Consider the following 24,603-nt stretch of genomic DNA (forward strand, 5'->3'; position numbering starts at 1 on the left):
AGTCTGAGTTTTGACCTGAGTCTGGAGGCAAACTCAGACATCAAGCCTTCATTTCACAAGGTGAGGAATAGAACCAAGAAAAACAGCTGCAGACGAGCTTGGGCATACTTCTCATGCTTCCCAAGAGATCGTTAGACTTTGCATGTTCTGGTGCTGTTTTAGTTCAGCTATGTTTAATGAATCAGCAGAGTAGCAGTCTGTTGGATGCAGAAATCTCCTAACCTGGGTGTGTCCTTCAGCTCTCATTAGCACCTTCGACCCCTCGGTCCTACATGTGTCCCCTCAACCTGGCACAGCAGGAGAGATGCCAGACAGTCAAGCCAGGTGAGTGTGAGGGGCTTTTGGCTGGGCAGTTGGTGTACAAGGGGAAGGATGGAAATCTTTGATGCTGGAGCACTTCACAGTGCTCAGTACTGGCAGAGGCTGTCATTGTGGCTCAATTGGCACCTGTCAGAATCAGGAAGAACAAAGCCCCACTTTGGGGTCTGTATCACCAGAGTTAACATCAGGTCTCTTTTATAGCTGCAAAACAAATTTTTGGCTCAAATGGAAGTTGAGGTGTGCCTACTAAGCTGCTGTTTTTATCTAAGTGCATATGTCTGAAAGTCAGATAGCTGAATATGAGCTAATCACCCAAAGCTCTCTGGGTAGCACAGTCAATTGTCTAATCGAAACACTTTTAGTAAAAGATTAATCCAACCTGAATCTTCAAACGGTGTTTGATTCAATGGTAAAAATCAGCCAAAGTTTAACCTTACTGATGCCTTCATAATTTCTCTCTTCTTTTCTTCTTTTCAGAGACCTCCTGCATCAAGCTGAAGAAATAGTGGAGCTTATGAAAGTAGATCAGGTTTGTTTAAAGCACAGAACAATTCAGAAAGCATGGCGTTGAAGCAGAAAAAGGCAGAAAAGTGGCTTAATACTTAAACAGCACTCAAAAAACTTTTGAAACAGAAAATGCCATTTCTTGAGGTTAACAGACTTCAGTCTTTCTGTTGTAAATGAGAATCAATTCTGTGCTTTTCAAGTGCAGAGTTTTGTTCTGGAAGTATCCAACCTTTTTTACTTTTGTCAAAGCAACTGAAGAGCTTGGTAGGGAAGCCAGTATGTTTACTTTCTGTTGGCTAAAGATGTGAGACTTCTGCTAGCTACACTCTGTAACTGTGCCAGTGTTTCTGAGAAGTCAACCCAAAATAATAATTCTCAGTATTTGTCTCTTAAGTTCCTTTTTGGTCTTTTAGGAACATATTTTCAAAAAGGCCAATAAAGACCTAAATATGCTTTGGTGATGCTGGTGAGACCTTGAATTATCACTCACAGCTGAGTCCCATTTATAAGTCCCATCCTGGAGCTTTAAGCATTCATTTCTCCTTTATTCTTAACCATGATGTTATTTCGCAAAGTAGTCTTGAAATAATGGGAAAATGTAATTGCCAAGGCAATTCTGCTGTTGCCTCTTTGCTCTGCAGGGATTTAGCATGCATGTTTGTGGAACTGTGTGGTTCTAACCAAGGCTTTTCAGGATTGTACAGCATTGCCTAATAAACACAGCATTGCTGAGCAGGGCTCTAGCTGTCAGATTTTTTTGTTCTAGTTTTTGACCTGCTAGTGTGACCTCTTCTCAGCAGTTCATGTACAGTAATCCTGTTGGCAAGCTGCAACAGTGATGGAAAGAGGCAATATCAAGTTCTGTGCTAAGCTATCCATGCCCATTTTTTCCAATAGAGTCTCCTATGGCAGCAGCAATTTCAGGCTCTATTCTGAGCTTTGTGTTCAATTTTAATTGCAGCACTTGTTGCCTAACCATCCATTTGCTGTGTCCTCTAAGGAAAAGCTGGACGGTTTGTCAAATGGAAGGGACCAAGAGGGTCAGGACTGGGCTATGGACTACTGCTTGGTCTTGCTGGTTTTGAACCCACAGCAAATTGTGCGTGAGAGAGGAGAATAGCAAAGAGGTCATCCGATTCCTTTATTTTTTTCTCCCAGATGATGGACTTCCAAAATGACTGGAAACTGATCACAGTGTTTTTTAGTGCTGAAACCTCATGTTCCTCCTGTGCTTCCACACAACTGGTAAGTGCTTTGTGGGGTGGTTTAGTAGTCAAGGCAGATAGTTAAGACACTTTCCCATACTCTGGTCTCTACCATAGGGAACCAAAGGAGTAGTTAGGTCTGGGATGTTGGGATGCCTCGATTCAATGATGTAAGCTCCTGGCACACAACGTGTTTTGTATTTATAAACATCTATACTTAATTTGCCGTCCCTAGTCTGAGATGTCTTAGTAGAACAATTGGTTTCCACCTTCAAGTGTAAAGATACTTTTCTTCCCTATCCCTGTCTTTTTTTACTATATGTCAAGTTCTCTATTTATAGGCGGTTGAATTACAAGACTTGTTATTTACTTGTTGCTGGCTAAGGCTGAATTTAGAATAGGGTGATTCTTAATAACTCTTCAGTATGCAGCTCGATACACAGAGTTTGTAGTTTGTGACTTTTAAGAAATGGATAACTATTTTTTCTACTAGTTTTGATGGCCTTTCTTGTCTCATTTACAGAAGAACTGCATATCGGAAAATCTGGAAAAACTTACAGCTGTCTTGGATTTTTTGTATAAGAAGGTAAGACATATTCATCAACCCTGAATAGCTAAACTCTTTGTGTATTTTTCCAGTCTCCCCTACTAGACTAGAGCTTGTATCACTCTTCACATGACTTAGAACACCAGTCTCATTAACATCAACCCACTGGCTCTGTTTGTTTTCACTAAGTGTTTTACTCCTGTTTTTAAAAAACTGACACATGCAAATAGAAAGGATGGATGGGTAACTGCTCTGTTTTGCAACACAAGCTAATGTACCACTCAATCTTTGGGTATTTTTAAATGATTTCTGTGAAAATTGGAGTACATCTGTCTAGGTCTGAAAGGTATGTTTAACAGGGCTGTTGGTGAAAGTAACTGGTATCTAATTACTGGTGTGGAACACCTAGGCAGTGTACAGGCTGCTAACTCCCTGGTGACAACTCTTACAGACCAGGGAAAACATCCATTAAAATACTTATAATAGACCTTTTTTCCTATTTTGTGTTAATTTAAAAATCTCAGCCTTTCTAAAGGTCTTCTAGCTGGCTGAGCTAAGAATTATCTGCTTACCTAGGATGGTTTCTGGAAAGCATTCTGCGCTGTGTCTTGTTCTACTAATGATAGTAGACTAGATGAGGATAGATTTCTACTAAAGCAGGCTATAAACTGTTTAACTGAATCATTTCAATAGCATCTTCCATTAATTTTGTTTTGCTGCATTGAAGGCCTACAGCATATTCTAAACCTGCTATACTTTGGTTGCATCAGACTACAACCACTCGTTTTTCTCCAACTGACTTCGACAAATGTTGTGTATGGGGGAAATTCCACCCACACATTCTCTTCAGATTCTCTCCACTATTATTTCCAGAATCTGTTTATGTGCACTTATGAAAGTGAAATATCATTATGTAAATGAAAAGCTGCTTTCTGCACGGGGGAGAGCTGTGGTGGGTTCCATGAGTGCTTGTGCTGTTATGCAGGATGTTTCGTCCCCAGCTTTGCATTGCTATGTTGCCACAAAAATGGTAGTCCCAAGTTCACTTGAGTTCAGTTTAGTTGGCCGGTGGCCATTTTGGTTATGTAAAATGAATTGCTGTGTCTCAGTTTAGAAAGCATGGTCACAAGTACTTCATAAATGATGATCCTAGATAGCAGGCATAGGATCAGGGTTCAGGACAGAATTGGCAAAGACTTAGATAATTTATTTTGTGTAGGCAGAGTCCCAGGCCAGAGGTAATACACGTGAAGTTGTAGACGTAATTTACCATAATTGCTGCTTGCTGATCTTTAATTGCAAATCTAGCATGAATAATTTTTACTTTATTACTGCAGGTTCCCAAGGCCTTCGTAAATCTAGTGGATTCCACTGAGGTCACAACTGCTTCTCTTGCGTGCCAAGACTACAGTAATGCCAGGTAACAGGTTTCTTTAACTTCTTGTCACTGTCTCCTGCTGGTGTTCAACAAATACCTATGTATATGCACTGACTTTATGACTGAGATACAATCTGCTGAACTGTTTTTCTGCCCTTAATACAAAAATATGTAAAAGATTTTTAAGTCTTCACTTTGTTTCTGATATGCTCTCTCTCATAAGATATATTTTTACTAGGAAGCTAGTGCTTTTAATCCTATCAAATTGGACAGCATATTTAAATACTGGGTCAGAGTTAAGGAAAAGGAGAAAGTCTCAACACTGTACAAGCAGTGTTCACCAAGAGCCAAAGCACTGGTTTGTTATCAACAGTTTTAGCCACAAATCTAAAACACAGCACCATAGGGGCTGTTTTGAAGAAAGTTAACTCCATCCCAGCCACACCTGGCACTTAGATTATGGTCACAAAACTGCATCATCTAGCTACCCCCAGTTTTTTATTCAGTGATACTTTTGTTCAGCAACTCTCAAGTCAGAAGCTCTGTAGGCTCTTTGAAAGTTTAAATTTCTACGTGTCAATGTTCACAAAATGAGCAACTGATTTTAAAGGACATTATTGGAAAGGCTATTGGAAAGATTCTACTTGGGATTAGGGTATGCTAGGGTAGAGAACATCCAAGTTGTCAGTTCCTTATGGTAACTGCATCTATTTATCTGTCTTGCTCAGTACTTTGTAACAAAAGCACGAGTAGTTTGTGTCCCGATTTAGTATGGAGTAGGAGTGTGCACATGAGCAGCTATGATGGAGTAGTTTACAGCTGGTGAGATTACACATTGTCTTACTCCACAGTCATTTTTTCCCCTGTGCTCATGGCATAGGACACTATATGTACTAATATAGTCATCCTGAAGTGTTTCACAAGCTTTGCAAGTATACAACCTTGGAGATGTTCTGATAGAACAGGGGAAGAGGTCTGGCTGCTATGTAACCATGTACTTAACAAATACAAGGAGAGGAGAAGCTTTCCTTGTCATAAGTGGCTGCATGGGGCATTCTAGCTTATTTCTCCTGCACAAACATGAAGGGGTAAAATGTGAGAAATGTGGAAAAGATGTATTTAGGAATATGGGCCTTGCCATGTATTGAAGGCCTTAAAAATAAAAAGAAATGGATCTATTTTTTTTCCTCTGAGGAATTATTATATTTCCTTTTGTACTTAAGGCAATTTGCTTTCTTGTTGTCAGCATGCTCTTGTAGCTGTGTTTATCTGGTTGATAAACACAGTTCCCAGTAGTTTGTTAGACAGCCTCAGTCCCAGATCCTGTCCAGATAAGGACCTCCAGTATTTGGTTACTAAGTTGTCATTATGAACTGTGCTTTGAGAGAAAAATACAGATCCATACCAAAATGTGAAATTTGAAAAGTCAAAGAGGATAATAGTGGTTGACACTTTCAGTGCCATGCCTTAGCTTTAGGCACTGAAGTGTAGGACATATTGGGGTTTAAAGTTCCCTCCTTTCCTAATTTCTTACTAGCTAGAAGCGTCTGCACTGAAAGTAATATGTGAACCCCATTTTTAGGCATGTAACTCTCTTCATGTATTTTATGAGGTTCCTCTGTTAGGCTTGGGTAAGATTCTGGTCCTGAATTCATATTTCTTTCACTCACCAGCAGTGATAATAGCACTTTATCAGAATACTCTAATTTTATGTGTTTAGCTACAGCTTTGTACTTATTGCTTATATCTGCAAACCTCCCAGAAACTTTCTCAGATTCCAGTCCATCCAGGAAATTTCAAGGAAGTAGATTTTGCTGGAACCTGACTAAACTTATGTGTATCTTATATTGTTCCCATCTACACCTCTAGGAACTCAGAATTCTCCACCTAGCTTCAAAAATATGCAGTATACCCATCTCATGTTGCAGGTCAGAAATCTGACAGTGCCAATCATCCTTTAGCATGTGTAACCTTCCACAGTTTCCATCCACATTTCTAGATGCAGGTCTTCAAGTCAAATACTAAAGAAAAAGTTCTTGTGGAAGTATTTTGAGTTTGTTCAATGTTCCTGTGTGACTGCAGGGAGGGAAATGTTTGAAAACCAGAGCAGGTGTTATTTTAAGCTTGAGCATCTTGCTAGCTTGTGAGATCCTGTGCTAATCTAAGTCTGGCATACTTGTCAACTGACTAGGCGTTCAAATCAAAAAGAGATACAAAGCTCTGGATATGGGAATGTGCATCATTCTATGTTTATATAAAAAAATAGCGTGTTCCATGTAGCCTTTTCTACAAATCAAACAATTTACTCTTTAGTATGTACTTGTCAGTGGCTGAAAAGAATTTGTGATATCCACCTTGTTTATCAAAAATTCATAATGTCTTTCATGTTTTTAATTCTTTTCTGCAGGAATCAGTGCAATTATGTTGAACACTCCGCATTACATGATAGCATACTGAGGTGGTCCTATCAGGTATGGCATCTTCTGTGTTGTTTGGCTCTCATATTGTGGGACATGTCTATTCATTTGCCAGATTGGCCTGAAGCAAGGAGGTAAGGGAGGAATAGCAGTGAGGAAGCTGAGTAACAGCCTTTCTATCACATATCCATAGCAATCCCAATCCCATTTCTTACCTCAGGATTATTGACAATAAGTTCTATCTATACCTGAGTAATCTTAGTATCTCTTTAAGTTTTAAATGTCTACATAACTTTTGGCAACATAGGATTCTTCATATCCCATCAGAGAAATGATCCATCTTGTCCAGTAAAATGCCACTTCATTTAGAAGAGGGAAATTTTCTGTTAAGGCAAAGACAGTTGTGCTAGAGTTTCTTTTAAACAGGCTAAGGTGGCAACAAACAGGACACTTCACTGCCTTGCTAAGCTTGCTGCCCTTTCAAAGAAAATTATGGTAAACCATCTTTCTCATAGCTACAAGGATTTTTCCAGATGTGTAACAAGATTTCATTAAATTACTATGTTTGTTCTGGATTACACAATTTTATTTCTGTGATTTATTAGGGATGGAGATAATTTAAATGTACTTTAAGCCCTGATGAATCACACATATATTACACTCTCTACCCAATAATACTTATTTCATTAAATGGTTGTCTATTTAGGATGCTTTGGAAAAACTGTTGGAGTCTGAGAGGTTTGATCAAAGGGATGACTTCACTGTTGTTCTTCAGCCTTCTTTCCAAGGAAGAAATCTGCTGCTCAGACTGGTGAGGAAACTCAAGCTGCTCCAATCTTTCTGAGTTGTCTGCTGAGACTGAGTGCAATATTCAGCAGGCTTTCCTGTCCTAGGCTGTGTAATTCTGGAAGACAAGGGTAGTCAGGCACAGGTGGAACATACCTCAGGATCAGACACAGAAGTTCTGAGAGTGGAACTTGATTTAAACAGCACCAGTCAGAGATCCTGTGTTTTTGAATGCTATGCTCCAAGATAAATCAAGCTTTGGCACTTCTGCACCTAAAGTCACAAGTGTATGGAAGCTGTCAGTGCTGCTGATTTTTCCATATCTCTGTAGTCACCACCATATTCATCCCTGTTTATGCTCAGGTGTTTGATGGCAAAGGCAAAAAAATGGATGATGTGAAGTATTTAGAAGGGTTAGAGGGACAAAAGATAAAGGTGTTTATGAACTATGTTGAAAGTACAGTTATTTCCCTGCAATGAGTTTGGGAACTCAGACTTTTTTTCTGGCGTATGCAGTAGGGAATAAAGATGGGATTGCCTAGGATGTCAGGCATGGTTTTGTTATAAGTGGTCTTAAAAGGGAAGTTGAAAGGTCAAGGTTGTCTAAGATCTGGCAATGAAGAGGGAGAATACTACTTTCTGAAGAATGACTCACTTAGAGTGAAGTATCAAAATCCATCACATTAGGTGGTTTTTTGTAAAATAGGTTGATAATGACTCGTGGTCTGGATTTTTGAGCATCATGATAATAGCTCCATAAATCTGAGGTTGCTCCTCTCAGATCAGTATCAGAACAAAGTGAACTGGGAGAAGAAATTCTTCTTCCAGGAAAACAAAGGATTCGCTATGTTGCAAAATCTTCTTTTTGCTGCTGGGGTTGTCTTTTGCCAGGGTTTTTTTGTAGATGGCTGGTCCATATGCAAATAGCAGACTTCTAACTTTCATGGCATTACTTTTTCTGTCAGTAATTTGCTCTGTTATTTCTTTAAATGCCATCAAGTGTCATAGGTGGATTCTTTATTTCTTCTGATTTGTGATATGCCTGCAGGTCACCATGTGTAACCTTCCAAACTCTTCCAGCAGTTACGTTTCATTTGAAATTCAGCATTCCCTCTTAAGACAAATTCTGCATGTTTCTAATCTTTAAAGGAATGTATAAACTAGAAGTGTTGTTTATTCCAAATGATTCATGTGTTCGCATCTATGTCTTCCTTCTCTACTGTGTGCCTCTATAGTGATCATGCTGTGTTATTGCCCTGCTCTTATTGTCCTGTTGATGTGCAACAATCATTTACAAAAACAGCATCTTTCTATCTTGCCCCACCAGTAGTAACTGGGATCAGTGGTAAGTGGCTTAATGAAAATACCAAAGATTGATTTTTCTCACAGACATGAATATTTTTTAATGGATTGAGAACTTCTGTCACTGAATAACTAATTTTTCCATACTCTTAATTATTTTATGATGCTCAAGGTACTTTCTCTTTCAGGGCAAGGATGATTTGATTACCACATCAAAGACACAAGTAGATATTCTGGAAGATTGCATTTTCATGACTGTGGGCCTCTGGAACAACATGGTAAGCAGTACCACAGAGGCTGTTTCTTGCTGAACTTTTAGCAACCCTGCATGAGCCAGGCTTTGGATATCAAAGAGGTAGGGGAAGGAAGAATACAAAAATTATCCCATGACTGCTATCCTCAGCTGTGCAGGGAGGCTGCTCTTGAATAATGCTAAATGCCCTACACTTCCAAGACAAATCTCACTCTGCTGCTACTTTCTACTAAGAACTTTTTAGAAAGGTTTTCAAAGTAGCCCTTTGGGAAGCCTCATGAACTAAATGAGCTGTGACAGATCCTGGTTTTGCTAATCTTACTTCTTTGACAGCACAGCACAAGATGACTGAGGCTTGTCCTAACCTGAGATTATAGGAATTATACTCCTGTCTACTGTGTCCTGCATCCCCCACCATGCTGTACTAATGAGTCTTATACCACTGTCTCCTCCTTAACCATCATCTTTGTGCTGCTGTTGCTCATAGTGAAAAGGTGATAGACAACCTTGAGGAGCTCTTGTTATGTCCTCTAGAGTTGGATGTCCTATCCAGCTGTTTTCTTTTATGCTACTTCAAGCCATAATAATGCTGTTGTAGTCCTGATCATGTAAAGAAGCATAATTTGCAGGAAGAGGTTTCTATTAGAGGCTTCTATCATCACCAGATGATGTATTTAGAAGAATAGTACAGTCACTTTAATAAAATACGTTATCTTTTAAAGTTAGTAGGACTTAGTGCAGCCAAGGAGTTAAAAATTGATAACCTATTGCAGTGGTAGCCTTGGAACAGCCATGCTGGGTCCGTTTATCTCCTTTGCTGTTATCTGTGATATTCCTTGTGATGATGTCACAGTTCCTACCTCAGTTCTTCCGTCATAAAATAGATGCCCTCTGTTTCATTTTTCTGTCTCTAATGCTTTTCTGCTCAGACTTTATTTGTCCTCCTCTGCTCTGTCCTTTAGCAACGAATTCTGTGTCATGTTACTCTATTCTTGTCACTCTGGTTGCCCAGGAGCATTTTGTGAAAATAGCAGAGGTGAAAAACGATAAGCAAAATGAAGCTGTGCTTTTAAGGCTGGCTGCATGAGGGCCAGTTACCCAGACTTGGGCAGTGAGCATGCTGTGGAGCCACCAGAACCAAAACATTGTCATAAGGGTGACAAATACTTGCTCTGCTTTATTTCAGTGTTTTTTCTCAGTGTGATTCCTCTAGTGAGGGGACAGCCTAGGTGAGCTGGAGGAGGTGCAAAATGTAGCAAACCCACATTTTGCTGCAGGTTTGAAGGAAGACTGTGTGGTTACAATTCCCTCAACTCATTCTGCCATCTCTTTTCCTGACTTCTCTTTGATTAAGTGGACTTTTCAGAGTACAGTAGCAATCATCGGAAAGGAGCCTTTCAGGGTTGCTTCTTTGTCTGCCTGTGATTGCCTTGTCTGCCTGTATTCTGCCATGATGTAAAAAAAAAAGTGAAAGATGCCTTCAGCATAAAAAGCACTAGCAGGTGTCCTTGCCTGATAAAGGTCTCTCCAGTTCTGCTGGGAAATCTAGCCAACAGTTTCAGCTGACTTCTTTAAAAATTTTAAAAAACCCCATAACACAGTCTTGGGAGCTGATAGAAAATCAAGAATCGTGACTTGTGGACGTGGAAGCATAGCAGAATGAAACTGCATTCAGAGGTTTACCTTCTTCTGCTCTCTGCCAGTCTGTCAGGACCTTGTTTTGAGGCTTGGTACCAGCCTCTTTCCTGGAATACTTACCTGCTTGTTGGCCAAAGGGCAGAACCTTGAAAATCTAGTGGCAATTAGCCTTAGGGCTGCACTTCAGCCTGACTGAGAAGGAGCTGAGCCATCATGTCCTAAGGGCTTGTCCTAGGCAGGGCTGGATATTACCAAAACTGTTCTAACTCTCTAGGACCAATGCAATTCATATGCTAAGCACACCAGAGAACAGTCAGATAAATGACATTGGAAAAGCTGAGAGAGGTTGTCTGTGTAGTTGGACAGCTTTGATGTTTACCAGAGAGAGCCTCATCATAGGCATTTGCCAAAATTATTCAATTTTACCTCTGGACATGTATCTGAGGTCAAAGCTCCATTCATGTATGTAAAGAACTTCATAAGAGTAAAAGCTTCTTGTCTTTTGGCACTTTTTTTGTGTTACAGAAACAAAATCCAAGCCTATCCTGCAGCCAAAAGAGAAACTAAACCAGGCAAGAACCCAAACGTGAACAGCATGGTGGGAGGCTGCCCATGCCTCTCTGTTTTGTGTTCAGGGGTTTGTGATGCCTCAGAACCTGCTGAGTACAGAGCAGACCCCCACACTAGGTGCCTGCATGACAGATGTGCTAGAATTTGGGGGAGGGTTGGTGGCCACAGTACAGCCCTAGTGCCCTATTCCCTGACCAGGACTGTGCAGCTGAGCTCCATGGGAGCTGTCAGTCTTTGCTGGGAGAGCAGTGTGTCTGAGCCAGCTGGAATTTACTGCCTTCTGGAGAAATTTGTTCTTGTCACCCAACTCCCAACGCATTCAAGTGTCTAACACTGGTTTGAACTTAATTTCTCGTCAAGAAATACTGTATTGTATGTATCCTGTGTTTTGTGGGATGATTTGGTGTTAAAGTGTATTTTCTTTGAAGAATGGGACTAAATAGCTACTTTGTTTCTTCCTAGGAGGATGGGAACGTATCCCAATGTATCTTTTCTCTGAGCTTCATTTTTTAATTTTTGCACATAAATTATTTTGCACATTTTGGGGAAATTAGTTTTATTGCCCACTGCCTGCCCCCTCCCCCCCAAAAAAAAGCAGACTGTTTCTTCAAATGTTTCTCTCAAAGAGTATAAACTCTGTAAGCCTCTTCTCTATTTCTCTGAATTTTCCCATTATTTTTATTGATGGAAGAATCAAAATAGAATATAGCATTCCTGCACAGAGTGTATTGGTGACATCAAGCCTGCTGCTGTTGTGTTTTCCAGTCCCTTGCATCCTGTTTCTTGTGCAGGCTGCTGGTCCTGGCAGCTGCTGGTGCCAAGCTGAGCAGACATGCACTGAGGGATCTAAACCCTCAGCCAATTCCTCTGTGTGTGATTGCAATTTAATTAGCACTCAGCAAGCTGCCTGAACAGGTGAAGTGATTATTTTTGGTGTTTGTCCCTTTGTGCAGTCACTATTTTCTGAATAATTCCATAATTTTTCATTACAATAATCCCCTCTCTATCTTGTTTCAAGAAGGCCAACAAGCATAAATGTTATTAAGTCTCTGTATGGAGTAGGAAAGCACCTTTTGGTGTTTCCTAACATGTGTGAGAGTGTCAACAATGAAACAGTTCTGAAAGGTAGGATAAACAATCAACACTTACACAGTCAGCATTCCCAAGAGCCAGAATGTTTGGATGGAGGTTTTAGTCATGATGGGAAGACAGTCTGCTCATGTGAGAGGACTTGTTTTCAGTTCCTTGCTTTTGTAGGTATACATGTGGTATATTATGCATAGATAAATATTTATCATAAGCAAAAGAAATTTTAAAATATATATATATTTAGATATATGTATATGATCCTGATGGAAAACTTCAGGCACTAGAACCTTTGCATTGCTGCTGCTCTCCCTTCCTTCCCCCACGCAGCATGTGTACAATTCCTCTGTTCTCTCCCTTTCCAGATGCAGCCAGTTGGACAGAAGCAGCCTTATGGTGCCACAAAAATTGTCCAGTGTCCATCTCAGGTAAAAGGGCTTCCTTGTTATTTTGTGATTTTATTTATTATTTGCAGAATTTCCAAGTTTTCAAATACTGTTGTTGTTTTCTGGAGTTTTTGGGAATGTGCGCTTGCCCAAGTTACTGCAAAAACTGACTGTTCCTAAAGTTCAGTGACACAGAGTCTTTATTTTCTATAGATGAAATTCTGAAAAAAAGAACTTTTGAAAAAATTAAATCATCTCTGTCAGATTTTTTTGTCCAAAAATATATCTAGCTAATCTGAATTTATTAATTGCAGGTATGATGTGCATTATCAATATTCAGATTTGTGTCACCAATGAAATTGAATCCATATATTTTATATAATCTAGCTTTTCTGTGATTTGCCTCTGCTGCCACGTTTTACTAATTTAGTCCCTGCAGCTGTCAGTAGTCAGGATTGGAGCATCTTGTGTTCAAAGAACAGGTTCTTGTATGCTTTTGCATTTAAGCTCTGACTTCAATAATTTGATAGTGATAAAATATTACTGGCATCCAAAAGCTTCTGAGCAGCAATTAAAATATCAAAGACATAGAATTTTATGTTTTGTTTGATGTTAAGTTTAAGGCAGGAGGTGGTGCTGTGCCTAGAGCATGCCTAGGACACGGCTTCAGACCAGGCCTTAACTTTCAAGTCTAACCTGGTTTACTTCACTAATGCAATGTTCATTCAGAAATTAAAACTGTAAAGATTTTTTTCTCTCAGAAAACGTAGCCAGAAGACTTGAACGTCAGCTGACGTTTTTCCTCAGCATTGGTAAATATACTCTCTTCACTCTGTAGGAAAATCCATACTTGTTTACATACAGAAATAGTAACTACTCATCTTCCCTGAGGACATCAAACCGCAAAGAAACACCTCAGGTATAGTAGGTCTGTTTTCATCTATGGGCTGGGCGTATTCCAGGGAGTGGGCCAGGTGGGTAAGAGTGTGTTGTAGCCTAAATTAACAATGCTACCTGGGAAAACTAAATGCAAAACTCCAGCTCTTTACTTCTGTGCTTGACGAAATAGTCAGATATTTAAAGCAAATTCTCTCCTTGGTGCATTCTGTAGAGTGTGGATAAGGTAGGTGTGTTCAGCTAGCCTAAAGTGAGTCTTGCCTTCAATGGTGAGAGCCTATGTTAAACATCCGGATAAAAATGTTATTTTCCCTGGGATAAGAAGATAGTGAAAAATGGGGCTATTTAGCCCTACTATGGAAGAAACTAGATCAGATCCAACTACTGTGTGGGTCTGATTTAGTCCTGTGCATTGCCATAATAAAACTGAAGAATATGGTTGCTTTTTTGGTGGGGTTTTTTGGTGGGCTTTTTTTGTTTGTTTGTTTTGTTTTCTTTGGGTTTTTTTTTTTTTGTGAGATAGTTTCAGATTAGATGTGTGGAGAAAAAGATCCATGATTATGTTTTTTAAGGCAGAGTACTCTGATTTTGGGCAGAACTTGGTGTTCCCAAGAATGAGCAGAGTGAATTGATATTGTTCATTTTCATTTTCAGAACACAATCCCTAGACCATCTAGACAAAATGACCTGTTTGTAACTGGAGTTGTAAGATGCATTTCTGTTCATATTTTATTATAGTGTCATGTGTTTTGATGGTTACTTGGGGTGTACAGACCTTGCCATGAGGCAATGGTACCTACCACTTTGATTTTTGGAAATAGCTGTAGTGTAGGAGGTGTTAAGGATGTGAGGAGCAATACTATGTTTGTGGTTGTTTTGTTGGGTTTTTAAATTAAAAATTAAAAACCCGATCCAGAAAAATGGGACAAGACATACAAGTATCATTTCCTTAGGCAAGTTAGCCTACTTAAGGAATATTGCAGGGAGATTTGGAGCCAAAACACACCTTTGAGTCTTGTGTGATGGTTTGCTCTGGTATATTGATGGTCAGCCCTTCACTAACAGTAGACTTTGGAGGTATTTCTGTCAGTAGGCTGCAACCCAAAAGAGCCAGGAGGGCAAATTCCTGGCTGCACATACAGGACTGCATACACAAAAGGCAGGCACGTGGCCTGCTGACAGAGGTATGGTTTTGTGCTAGGGTATTTCAGGGATGTTCAAACAGTTTCTTGCAAAAGATGTTCAGGGTGTGGGCACACCAGATGTTGCGTAGCTGAGCACAACATGGCTCAGAGTCTAAAACAACTGGCCCCACTGGTAGGCAAGAGTTGTGCTGCATTCATAAGGCTGCACAACTTCTGAGCAGGCTGAGTTTGTGTCTGCCTTCAAGAGGCACAGACTGAGGGCAGGCTGAGCTGGGTAGTTGTATACAAAGTACGTGGGGATTCCATTAATCTAATGCTCTGAGACATAAATAGTTTACCATGACCAGAGTAGAGTGAGACTGATGTGAAGTCTTGCCCTGTCTTTGCAGGAGAGGAGTTATGGAACAAATATTCCCTGTCCTGACCGGGATCCCTCTGATTCGGTTCCAGTTTCAGGTATAGTACTACGCCTTTTTGTCATAGAGCTACTTCATTTGATGACAGAAGGAGAACAGAACTGGGTTTATGCAGGAGAGGCACTCTTTTCTTTGCAGAAGTGCACTTTTTTGACTGTGTTTTTTAAGAGTCTTTTTGGAGCAATGTGAGTGGTTGTATAGCAAGATGCGAGTTCACTACCTCAAGGGTGATGAAAGTTTATGCGGCTGCATCTTCCATGTACAAAGAAAGTGACAGTGGAAAAGATAGGAGGCAGTCAGGTCCTTCGTTTCCAGGGGGGAAAAAACTGTAGGGGGCTCTTGTTAGTGCAGTCTGAGGTGCAAAAACCCATATGGAGTTCCTTGGGTAGGTTTTGTCATTCCTCAGAACCTGTGATGGTTCTAAATATCTGCTTTGTGCTGGCACCAGAGCTGTGCCTGCTTTTCAGTCATTTTCACCAATTAAAAGAAATTTGAGGAAGAACAAATTCAAGACTGCAATCTTGCTGACTCCTTTGTCACTGTAGCTACTGCCCAGCTATGGTACCAAGAATAGTTTGGGATTTGATGCCTATCAGTCTCTGTCATGCTCAACTGATGCTGTCACGAATATTAAAAATATTGTCTTTGCAATGATTTATTATGCTTATTCTGAGGAAAACTTTTAATAACCATCACAATTTGTAGTTTTCTTTTGTTCTTTCCCTTACACAACATTTGGGGTTTTTTTTAGTTCATAATTTGAAACCAGCAGACATTCGGGTGATTGCTGCCCTGGGAGATTCACTCACAGTAAGTAAAGATGACTAGATAGCCATTGATAAAGCTAGCAATGAAAAACTTGCAATGAAATTTCTGATTTTTTTTAACCTGGGAAATGATATACATACCATGCCCTATTGAGCCAAACACGTTTTTCACATTTTTTTTCCATACTCCACCTTGGCTGATTGATAATCAGATCATGAGTCTAATCGGAGTGCAAAGTTCCCATTTGAAGACCACAAGAGTGTCACACAAGGAAGAAATGTAAGATTAGATTGTGTAGCAGCAAAACTATTCTGCTGGAGTGGTCTTGGAGCAATTGCTTTTCTTCACAATTTCTTTCGATTTTTGGCAGCTCCCAAGGTATTGGTCCTGAAAGTTATTAGTGAGCAGCTTGAAGAAGAAAAAGAAAAAGTTCTGCATCTGATTGTGTATATCTGTGTATCTATATAATATGAACAATATATATATGATAATACCAAAGCCTATAAAGCCATAGTGATTCATACTAACTAAATATATGATTAAAATTGCAATAGAGTATCAGGTGTGTCGAGTGGAACTTGCCTTGAGATTTTTTTATTTTAACACTATTCCTTGTAGTATGTAAGCTCATTACCCCTAGACTGGCTGTGATTTTCCAATCTGTGGTGACTGCTTTACTGCTCTTATAATAATTCATGTTTCCCACATGTTCTGTGCTAATTGTCACATTAAATCCTTGTAGTCTTTTTCCTTGGAGAAACTGGGAAAGACATAAAATCACTGTACAACTTTTTAAAGTGAGGAACATTATAATAAATTATTAATTCAGAGCAACTGATGTCATATTTATTCCTTATGTAAATTTAGAATTATCTGAGTATTTTGAACATTCTCAAGTAATTTTCCCCCACTTGATCTAATCATGAAGTTGATAGAAGAGGGTAATTCCCTGGAGTGGAGTTAAAATACCTTCAGCCTTTGAACTTCTTGAGAACAGGAATCTGTTTTATTTTGGGAAGATGACATAGCTTGCTTCATGAATATACTTTTAAGTTGTTTTCACTAGGATCAGTCAGAGAACTAGTTACTGTAGCAATGCTCATTTTCTGAAGGTGAACTCCTCTTCCTTCAGGCAGGTAATGGGGCAGGATCCAGACCCCATGATGTTGTGGATGTCCTGACTCAGTACCGAGGTCTGTCTTGGAGGTGAGTCCCAGAAATCTTCCCTTCAGTGGGAGAGAATCCATTTTCTTCAGTTTGGATCGATATAGTTGTTTTTGTAGCAAATGAAGGCTTGTGGAAACTTGGATTTGATGTCACATTTTGCATGACAGCACATGGTTGTACTGTTACTCGTGATAAAGAAAATACTCCAGCTAGTGGTTATCTAGAGTACAATGTAGCATGTCTGGAGCAGACCTGGGTAGACGGAAAAATGGGGTCCTTGTTAAGTTCTTTTTCAATCTCACGGTTGTAGGAGACCCTGGAATGGGGTCTTCTAAACTCCATTGCCATTGCATCACTACTCATTCTGCATTTCTGTCCCTGCTCTTTCTGTACCCTGTCTGCTCTTGCCCGGTGTGGCACACACCACCCATTGGTGGTCTACAAAAAATCTTTTCTGTTGTTGCTTCATATGCAATATCTCTTTCCTTGATCCTTTCCTAGTATTGCTTACATCATGGAGAACAGTTTATCAATTATGAGTCAATACAGACTTTTACATATGCAGCATGTTGTTAGACACATCAAAAAGACTCTGGAGAAAGGCAGTCATGCTCACTTGATAATTTGCAACTGTATGATTTAACACCAAACTTGTCAGGCTGATCTTCTGTTCATCATTTTTAACAAACTAAGTCACCACAACTTTATAAGAAGTTTAAACACATTCACAGAATCATAGGATGGTCTGGGTTGGAAGGTACCGTAAAGATCATCTGGTTCCAACCCCCATGCCATGGGCTGTGACACTTTTCACTAGACCAGGGTGCTCACTTTTCACCAGACTATGGTGCCACCATCCAGCTTGGCCTCAAGCACTTCCATTTGCACCTCAAATCTGTTCCAGATTAAAGGATCACTATAGAGATGTTCTAAGTTAAACATTTTATATTTTGGTCTTTAATAGAAATCCATTGAGATTTTTTTTTTTGCAACAAGTATGGTAGTAATTTTTTTCAACATGAAGGAGAATGAAGAGCACACGGACCTAATGGTGAATTTCACCAGTCTAGAAGTATTCTTCCAGTTGAGTGAAATGTGAGTGGGGGGGAAGGCAATGGGGGAAGGCAAAGGTATTGATTTTACTTATCATCTGAAATATATGCTTTTAGAACTTTCTGTTTTGGTTAGATATGTTAAATGGAAAGCTATAAATATTTTAATAGGTGCAATTGTAGCTAAAGTGGCAGCCTTGGAAAAAATCTCATTTCTTTCAGCTGGGTTAAAAAATATGCTAAAACACGTGAAAGAGCTGAAAGGACAGCTCCCTGTACAGGGCTTCTAATGTGACTGTTCTGCTGGAGCTGAGAGTGTCTCTGATCTGGTGACCCCCTGGGGACAGGCACCCTGAGCGCGGGTGGCTCAGCACAGCCAGCAGCGCGCTCTGTACCTGTGCTGTAACCCCAAAAGGGGGCACTCTTCTACCTTGTCCATTGCCTTGCCGAGTCCAACGTACCTTACCAACACTTTTTTCCTGTTCTTTCTTCTTTACAGTGTTGGAGGAAATGAAAACATAAGCACAGTTACGACACTACCAAGTAAGTGGCTTTTTCGGTAAATTTGATAAGTATGTGGTGCTGCTTATTATTTGAATACCTGTTATTATAAAAGGAGACAGGAGAAAAGGGTTAAAATTTGTAGTGTGACACAAGCAGTCCCTTTGTTTTTAATGTCCACTGCTGAGCAAAAGTTGCTTAACAACCAGGCTGTAATATGCTGTGCATGACTTAACTGTGTGTTTTGTAATTCCTAGGTTTGGTTGTTTCAGTATTCTTCTGTTGGTTATAGTTCTGTCTAAAATGTGTTTGGTCACAGATGAATCAAAGGTCTTAGCTCATAGCCTAAAGAAACTATTTTGACTGTATGGGAAAGTTGTTTTAGGCAGGGGCAGAATCACATTACAAGATCAGATTTTACATGCTTTTTAAAGGTCAGGACATTTTAGATCTGAGGTGTTTGTAAGGCTGGTTTGTAACCTAAGATCTAGAAGGGAATCTGGGGTCTTTGGGGTTAATACATCTGGGGCCATCAGGCTAAAGGATTTGATTCCAACCTGTCTGCAGTTAGAGCATGATGGCATGAGGTTCTCCTGCCTGAGTATATGGTTACCCATCCTTGCTTGCCAGGCAAAATGGCATTGCTAGCCAAGATGCTTGTGTTAGGTCGTGAGATATCTGAATTCCTGAAATTCAGAAATCTTGTAGGCAGAGAAATGGTTGTAGGGTGATGAATCTCCATGTTTATTATACTTTAAAAAAAAGTTCAACCTTTCATACCTATCTCCTAAAGCTTTTTCATGGTCTTTTACTAAAGTCTAACCTTTATTGCCTCATTTGTTACCTGCTGCAGGAAACAATATTTCAGGGTGCTGTCTCTTTCTGCAGATATTCTTCGTGAGTTCAACCCATCCTTGGTAGGGTATTCCGTTGGCACTGGAACACAGAATTCAAACAATTCTGCATTAAACCAAGCTGTGACTGGAGCTCGTGCAGAGTAAGAGGAAAACTTTTAATTTTAATAGGAATTTGATTTTTTTCTATAAAATTCCTTGTGACTTAGAAAGGCCCAAACCCTGGACTTTGGCAGGAGCACAGTAAGTCTAATAGGCACATATTTTTTAATCCTACCTGTAGCATGAAGGCCAAGAAATGTTTCTAATCCTTGTCAAAGTCCTCATCACACTGCAAATAAATCACCAACATAAGTGATACTTTTTCTGACATTTTCAGCCAAGAAAGCCACAGCATTTCACAAGCACTACTCAGAAAGCTGTCCTGTTGTGAATCAGACAAAAGATATCTCCACTTCATAGGAGGTATATTCAAACCCTCTTGTCATCAGGACCAAGGGTTTGTGTAGAGACTGAGAAAGTTGTGGATTGTTTAATTCCTGGTCTGCCAGAGCTGGGAATTAGCTAGAGATCACCCTGCACCCTCTTCAGTGCAATTCATATCCTATTTTTTTTCCACTGGTAACAGTTCTTATAAGACCTACTTCAGTGCCTTGAGGCCATATAATAACATTGGTATGAGCCCAGACACTTTAGAGCTATGTCTATTGATAGCATCTGTCTGATGGTGGGAAGAAAAAAGTGCATTTTCTATATAGTTGGCAAAACAGAAACTATGCAGCATTTGCAAAATAGCCCAGTGCCTGTTGGATGCCAATTATTTTCTCTTTTTTCTTTTTCACTCACTGTCTCAAAACATAGCCTTTGTTTGCTATATCATATATTCCATTCAATGAAAATTGGACTTTCTTTGGGGTTTTTTGGTTTTTGATGTCCATTAGTCAGCTTTCCTATTTGCCTTGTTATCTATGCAGGATTCTTTCTTTAAATTTTTATTAATGCATTTTATGATTTTATTTTTCTTTTATTTTAGGGATGTTCCTGAGCAGGTTAGGAAACTGGTGGACCTCATGAAAAATGATAATGTGAGTTCAACATGTCATGAATATCTTTAGAATGAAGTGACATAGCATCATTAGTTTCTACAGCATAAAACTTCCCAGTGCAGAGCACGAGTTCAGCATAAAATAATCTATACCTTAGTCTTAAATGAATTTGTACCAGCATATGATAGCTGCTATCAAACCCAGATAATTGTAACCTTTTCATCATTTTTACTGCAAGTGGCTGTAAATGCAGGGCTGTTGCTTCTGCTACCAGCCTGTGTCACCCTGTAAGATAACAGAACTCTTTCTCTATGAGGATTTTTCTGTGGTGCTATTAATTATCTTGTAAGCAGGTGGTTTTTCCAGCAAAAATGATATATGCTAGGATGTTGAGGGCAAGATTTTCAAGTAGCAAATCATGTGGAGTGAACATGTGAAGTGAAGAAGGGATGTGTTTTCAAAAAAAAAAATCAAATTAGTCCCTTCTTTCATCTAGTCATCAGCTGATTTTTGACTTACACATTTATTGTTACAAATTATTTAATCAATGGTCTGTAAAATACACATTAGGTTGAGGATTGCTTACATATTTCTCACCTCAGCTTGTGCTTTGAATGTTTGCTATTTGTAATTTGACAAATGTGCTATGCAATCAATGACCTAAGTTACACTATAATAGTTTGGCTTTCCAATGGTGCAGCTGGAAAGCAGCCAAAAAGCCTTCAAGATATCTGTGTGTATGTTTAGTGTAAATACTCTGATGCGTACATATTGGCAAAAATATTTGCAGTACCTTCCTTCTTGGTTCACTTTTTTGTAAACAAGATTTCCATCTGATGGATGCATCTGAAATGAGATTAAAAGGAGCAGCAACTAACAATGAACAGTTGGATGGTTTTCATTCAAAGTTTCTAAGCACTATGCCACATTTATTGCCCTGAGAACATTAACAGAAATGTGTGGAAATATCTTTTATTTTAGGTAATAATTGTTTTTATATAACTAGTGAAGTCCCTTCTGATGAGAAAGCCTGCTCATGGTAGAGGTCATATATCTTTGATTTAAGAGATCTTTTTTACCTCCACTTTTTAAAACACTTGTTGACTGCAGAAGGGAGTTTCTCCCTCTTTTTAATTTTTTTTACATTTTGAGACCAAACTACTGAACAGTGTGTTTACTAGCAGGGATATGTTGCCTCCAGCCTTTGAAGAGAGATGTTTTTAAACCACTAGAGGCTGATGAACTATTGGTGCTTTTTTTACTGGTGCTTTGCACTGAAATTAAAGCATTAGAATATTGAACACAACATCCACAACATGCTACTAAGCATATCTGAACCTTTCCTCAAAGCTAAGAAGGTGTTTATTTACTGTAGCATAATTACCTTGATTTAGCTAGCTATCCCTTTGCAAAATCCTTGAAGAAACAAAAAGTGCTGCAATATTTTGCCATCATTGTTAAATAGAGTTAATATTGCCCCACTGTTCTTTGCAGTTTGTCTGAAATATATTGTCCTCCAGGGTTTACCAGCAGGATAGCTGCATTATTTATCACACAGTAAAACACATACCATAATTTTTGAATGAAGATATATTTCTAGGACTGCAGGAAGAGTCATTCTGTATGCACAAGATATTACTAAGAAAAGCAACCAGATTTTGAGCAACAGTTTACTGAAGCAAATAGTTTTCCATGATGCCATTGATATTGTAATTCTGGTTTAGATCACAGCAGTTTCTACATCTTCAGTCATGACTGCAAACTTGTTTTTGTTGTGGATGCCTAGGGAATGATAGCCATGTACTCTGAGAAATGGGAAATTTGTATTTAGTATGTTGCTAGCATCTTCCTCCGTTTCTTTTTTTAACTAAAAACTTCTCTTCCATCTCCTCTGTGTAGAGAATAGATTTCCAGAACGACTGGAAGCTCATAACACTTTTCATAGGAGGAAATGACCTCTGCAAATTCTGCGAGAATCCAGTAAGTTCCCTGCAGCAGGAACTGGGCCAGTCACACCACAGGGTCTTTATTGCAGGGGGTAAGAGGGAGGAATGCGGTGGGTGAGACCAAAATAGCATAGGTCTTAATTGTGCAGCTCTGGAATGCAACTGTACTGAGACCTTCAGCTTGCTCAGCATAATGTTCAGGATACCTTTAGAACACCTGTAAATTACATAATTGTTGAGACTTTGCTTTGCTGCTAACTAGGATAACTTTTTGTAGCATAGTGACTTTACCTCCTGTAGATAAAATGCCAAGTGTTTTTACTCCTCTTTGCCTTGTCACACTCCTTAGTCTTACTTGGTACTCTCAATATTTTCAGTGCAATGGGGAAAGTTCTAAGCACAGCTTGTGCCAATTCAATTATATGTAGTGTAGAATACATATATATATATATATATAACATACATACACTATTTAGCCTTTAGTATGTGTGATTGTAGGGGAGGTGAAAGGCTGTGGCAGACTCCTCACTTAGTAATGAGAGTTACCTCCTCACAGGCAGTTGAGCACATACTTATCATCCTTCATGATTAATTTTGGATCAGGAAGAACAGCAAAGCAGCACAGTGAGATGGTTATAAAACAAGGAAGGAGCAAATTAACCATTCCTGCATTCTGCTGTCAACCCAAACATCAAGTGCCTTTTCACATGACTGGGTGGGTGGCAAGGAGAGAGCTTGTCGCCCTGATTTTTTTAAGATTTTCTAAGCCTTCTGATGTTTACATTCCTGTAACGAGCTTTCTCACACACTTTCTGTAAATAATTCATTGTTTTGAATTCTTTTATGGAGGAGGAGAAATTTGATGGACTGTTGGTTTGTCCAGTGTCATTGGAGAGGTGGCACTGTCATCCTCCAATCCACTGTCATTTTTGGAAAACTATAAATGTTGGAGTCAGAAAATAAACATTCCCCTTTTTTCTTCACCTCGAGAACAGCAGTGTGCATGTTGTTCATTTCGTGTCCTATAGTGACATGAGCGTGTGTGCATCCAAAGATCGCAGCGATCTTCGTGTGGCACAAGTACAAATAGTGCCAACCACAGACAGCACTCTCGGTGAGCTGTGACTTAGGAAATGAGCAAGGGATCTGAGCTGTCTGCTTCTGTAGAATAGGCAAGTGGGGCTCTCAATGAACTTCTGCATGAAATCAAATGAGAGAGAAAAAAGGCTGAAAATAAGACCAGCATGTGTCAAAAGAAAGTTTATGTGACTGTTGTAGTCCCACAAGTGAAAAAATGAGTGTTGGATTACTTAAGACGATGAAATCAGAGTGTTAAAACCATTAAAATGGACGAAGGAAATTTTGGCCCTGAAAGACAAGTATATGAAGTGATTTCATGCCCAGCTAAACAGATAAGTTTTGCCAGTTATTATTTGTGGCAGGCAAGGAACACATGGGAGATGTGATCTAATATTCCATACAGCAGAAATAAACTTACACAAACTATTCTCTCCCATACATGGTCCCCGTTAATAAGTTGTTAGCTGAGCTTTTAAGACCAGCCCAAGCAAGCCTAGGAATTGAGGATGTTGTGATGTCTGATTATACCCTGTGAATTTTCACCCTCGCTGGTATCCAGTGGCTGCTCATTCTTTTCTTGCTGATGAGATAGCTGTGATGGGAAGGAAGAAAAGCAGAGGCAGGACCATTTTGCCTATGACTCTGTTACTTTTGACCCAAGAGTTAGAAACATAAACACTACTGTGAGAGACATCAGCTAGTCCTTCTTGTCCCTGCCTGAGTAAACTAATAATAAAATTCAACCCTCTTGCTTTAACAGGTGCGCTATTCTCCTGAAAATTACACCTACAATATACAAATAGCTTTGGACTTACTTCACAAAGAGGTAAAGCAAACTTTTCTAGTATGTTGGAGCAGGGATTTTCTGTTGTGTTTGTAAAGCAGTCACTGATTATTGATAAAGAATTTATTTCCTTGCTTTCATCTGCAGAATACTACTGTATCCAGAGGTGTTTGCTTACAGGAAAATCTTTGTGAAAGGCAAAAAGAGCTGATGAAGCTTTTTACCAAAGGAATAAGGATGTTCTCAGTTCTAGCTGATGTGCTGTGGGCAAATAATATCAAAAAAACATTATAACAGTGTGGAACAAACATTATTAACTGACTGCAAAATGCTTTGCTTGCTCTTTAAACTGCAAATAAGTATATTTTGGTGGTCATTAAGAGAGAGATTCTGATATTCAACATGAAGAATGATGAGAATACTTGAGGAGTTAGCAGGTGTCTGGGTCTTGTTGAGACCTATAACAACTAGTTTGGACCTTTTTGAAGCCATCATTTTCAAGTGACCAGCTATCAACATTTAGAATAGAGCTAGGCAGTGCAGGCAGGGGC

General features: G+C 39.4%; 1 protein-coding gene across 1 annotated transcript in view; it reads left to right on the forward strand.

The window, feature by feature from the left end:
* The window catches only part of PLB1 (phospholipase B1), a 90,107-nt gene that overhangs the window by 19,460 nt on the left and 46,044 nt on the right, over nucleotides 1-24,603 (forward strand). Inside the window, exons 9-26 of the mRNA XM_038132168.1 lie at nucleotides 240-324; nucleotides 799-850; nucleotides 1,987-2,073; nucleotides 2,557-2,619; nucleotides 3,918-4,000; nucleotides 6,366-6,429; nucleotides 7,082-7,186; nucleotides 8,652-8,741; nucleotides 12,376-12,438; nucleotides 13,235-13,315; nucleotides 14,828-14,894; nucleotides 15,606-15,664; nucleotides 16,755-16,828; nucleotides 18,341-18,384; nucleotides 19,231-19,339; nucleotides 20,230-20,281; nucleotides 22,142-22,222; nucleotides 24,029-24,094. Coding sequence (XP_037988096.1) covers nucleotides 240-324; nucleotides 799-850; nucleotides 1,987-2,073; nucleotides 2,557-2,619; nucleotides 3,918-4,000; nucleotides 6,366-6,429; nucleotides 7,082-7,186; nucleotides 8,652-8,741; nucleotides 12,376-12,438; nucleotides 13,235-13,315; nucleotides 14,828-14,894; nucleotides 15,606-15,664; nucleotides 16,755-16,828; nucleotides 18,341-18,384; nucleotides 19,231-19,339; nucleotides 20,230-20,281; nucleotides 22,142-22,222; nucleotides 24,029-24,094 — 1,325 coding nt within the window. The remainder of the gene's footprint in view (nucleotides 1-239; nucleotides 325-798; nucleotides 851-1,986; nucleotides 2,074-2,556; nucleotides 2,620-3,917; nucleotides 4,001-6,365; nucleotides 6,430-7,081; nucleotides 7,187-8,651; nucleotides 8,742-12,375; nucleotides 12,439-13,234; nucleotides 13,316-14,827; nucleotides 14,895-15,605; nucleotides 15,665-16,754; nucleotides 16,829-18,340; nucleotides 18,385-19,230; nucleotides 19,340-20,229; nucleotides 20,282-22,141; nucleotides 22,223-24,028; nucleotides 24,095-24,603) is intronic.

Source organism: Motacilla alba, chromosome 3, assembly GCF_015832195.1.
Source record: "Motacilla alba alba isolate MOTALB_02 chromosome 3, Motacilla_alba_V1.0_pri, whole genome shotgun sequence".
NCBI lineage: Eukaryota > Metazoa > Chordata > Aves > Passeriformes > Motacillidae > Motacilla > Motacilla alba.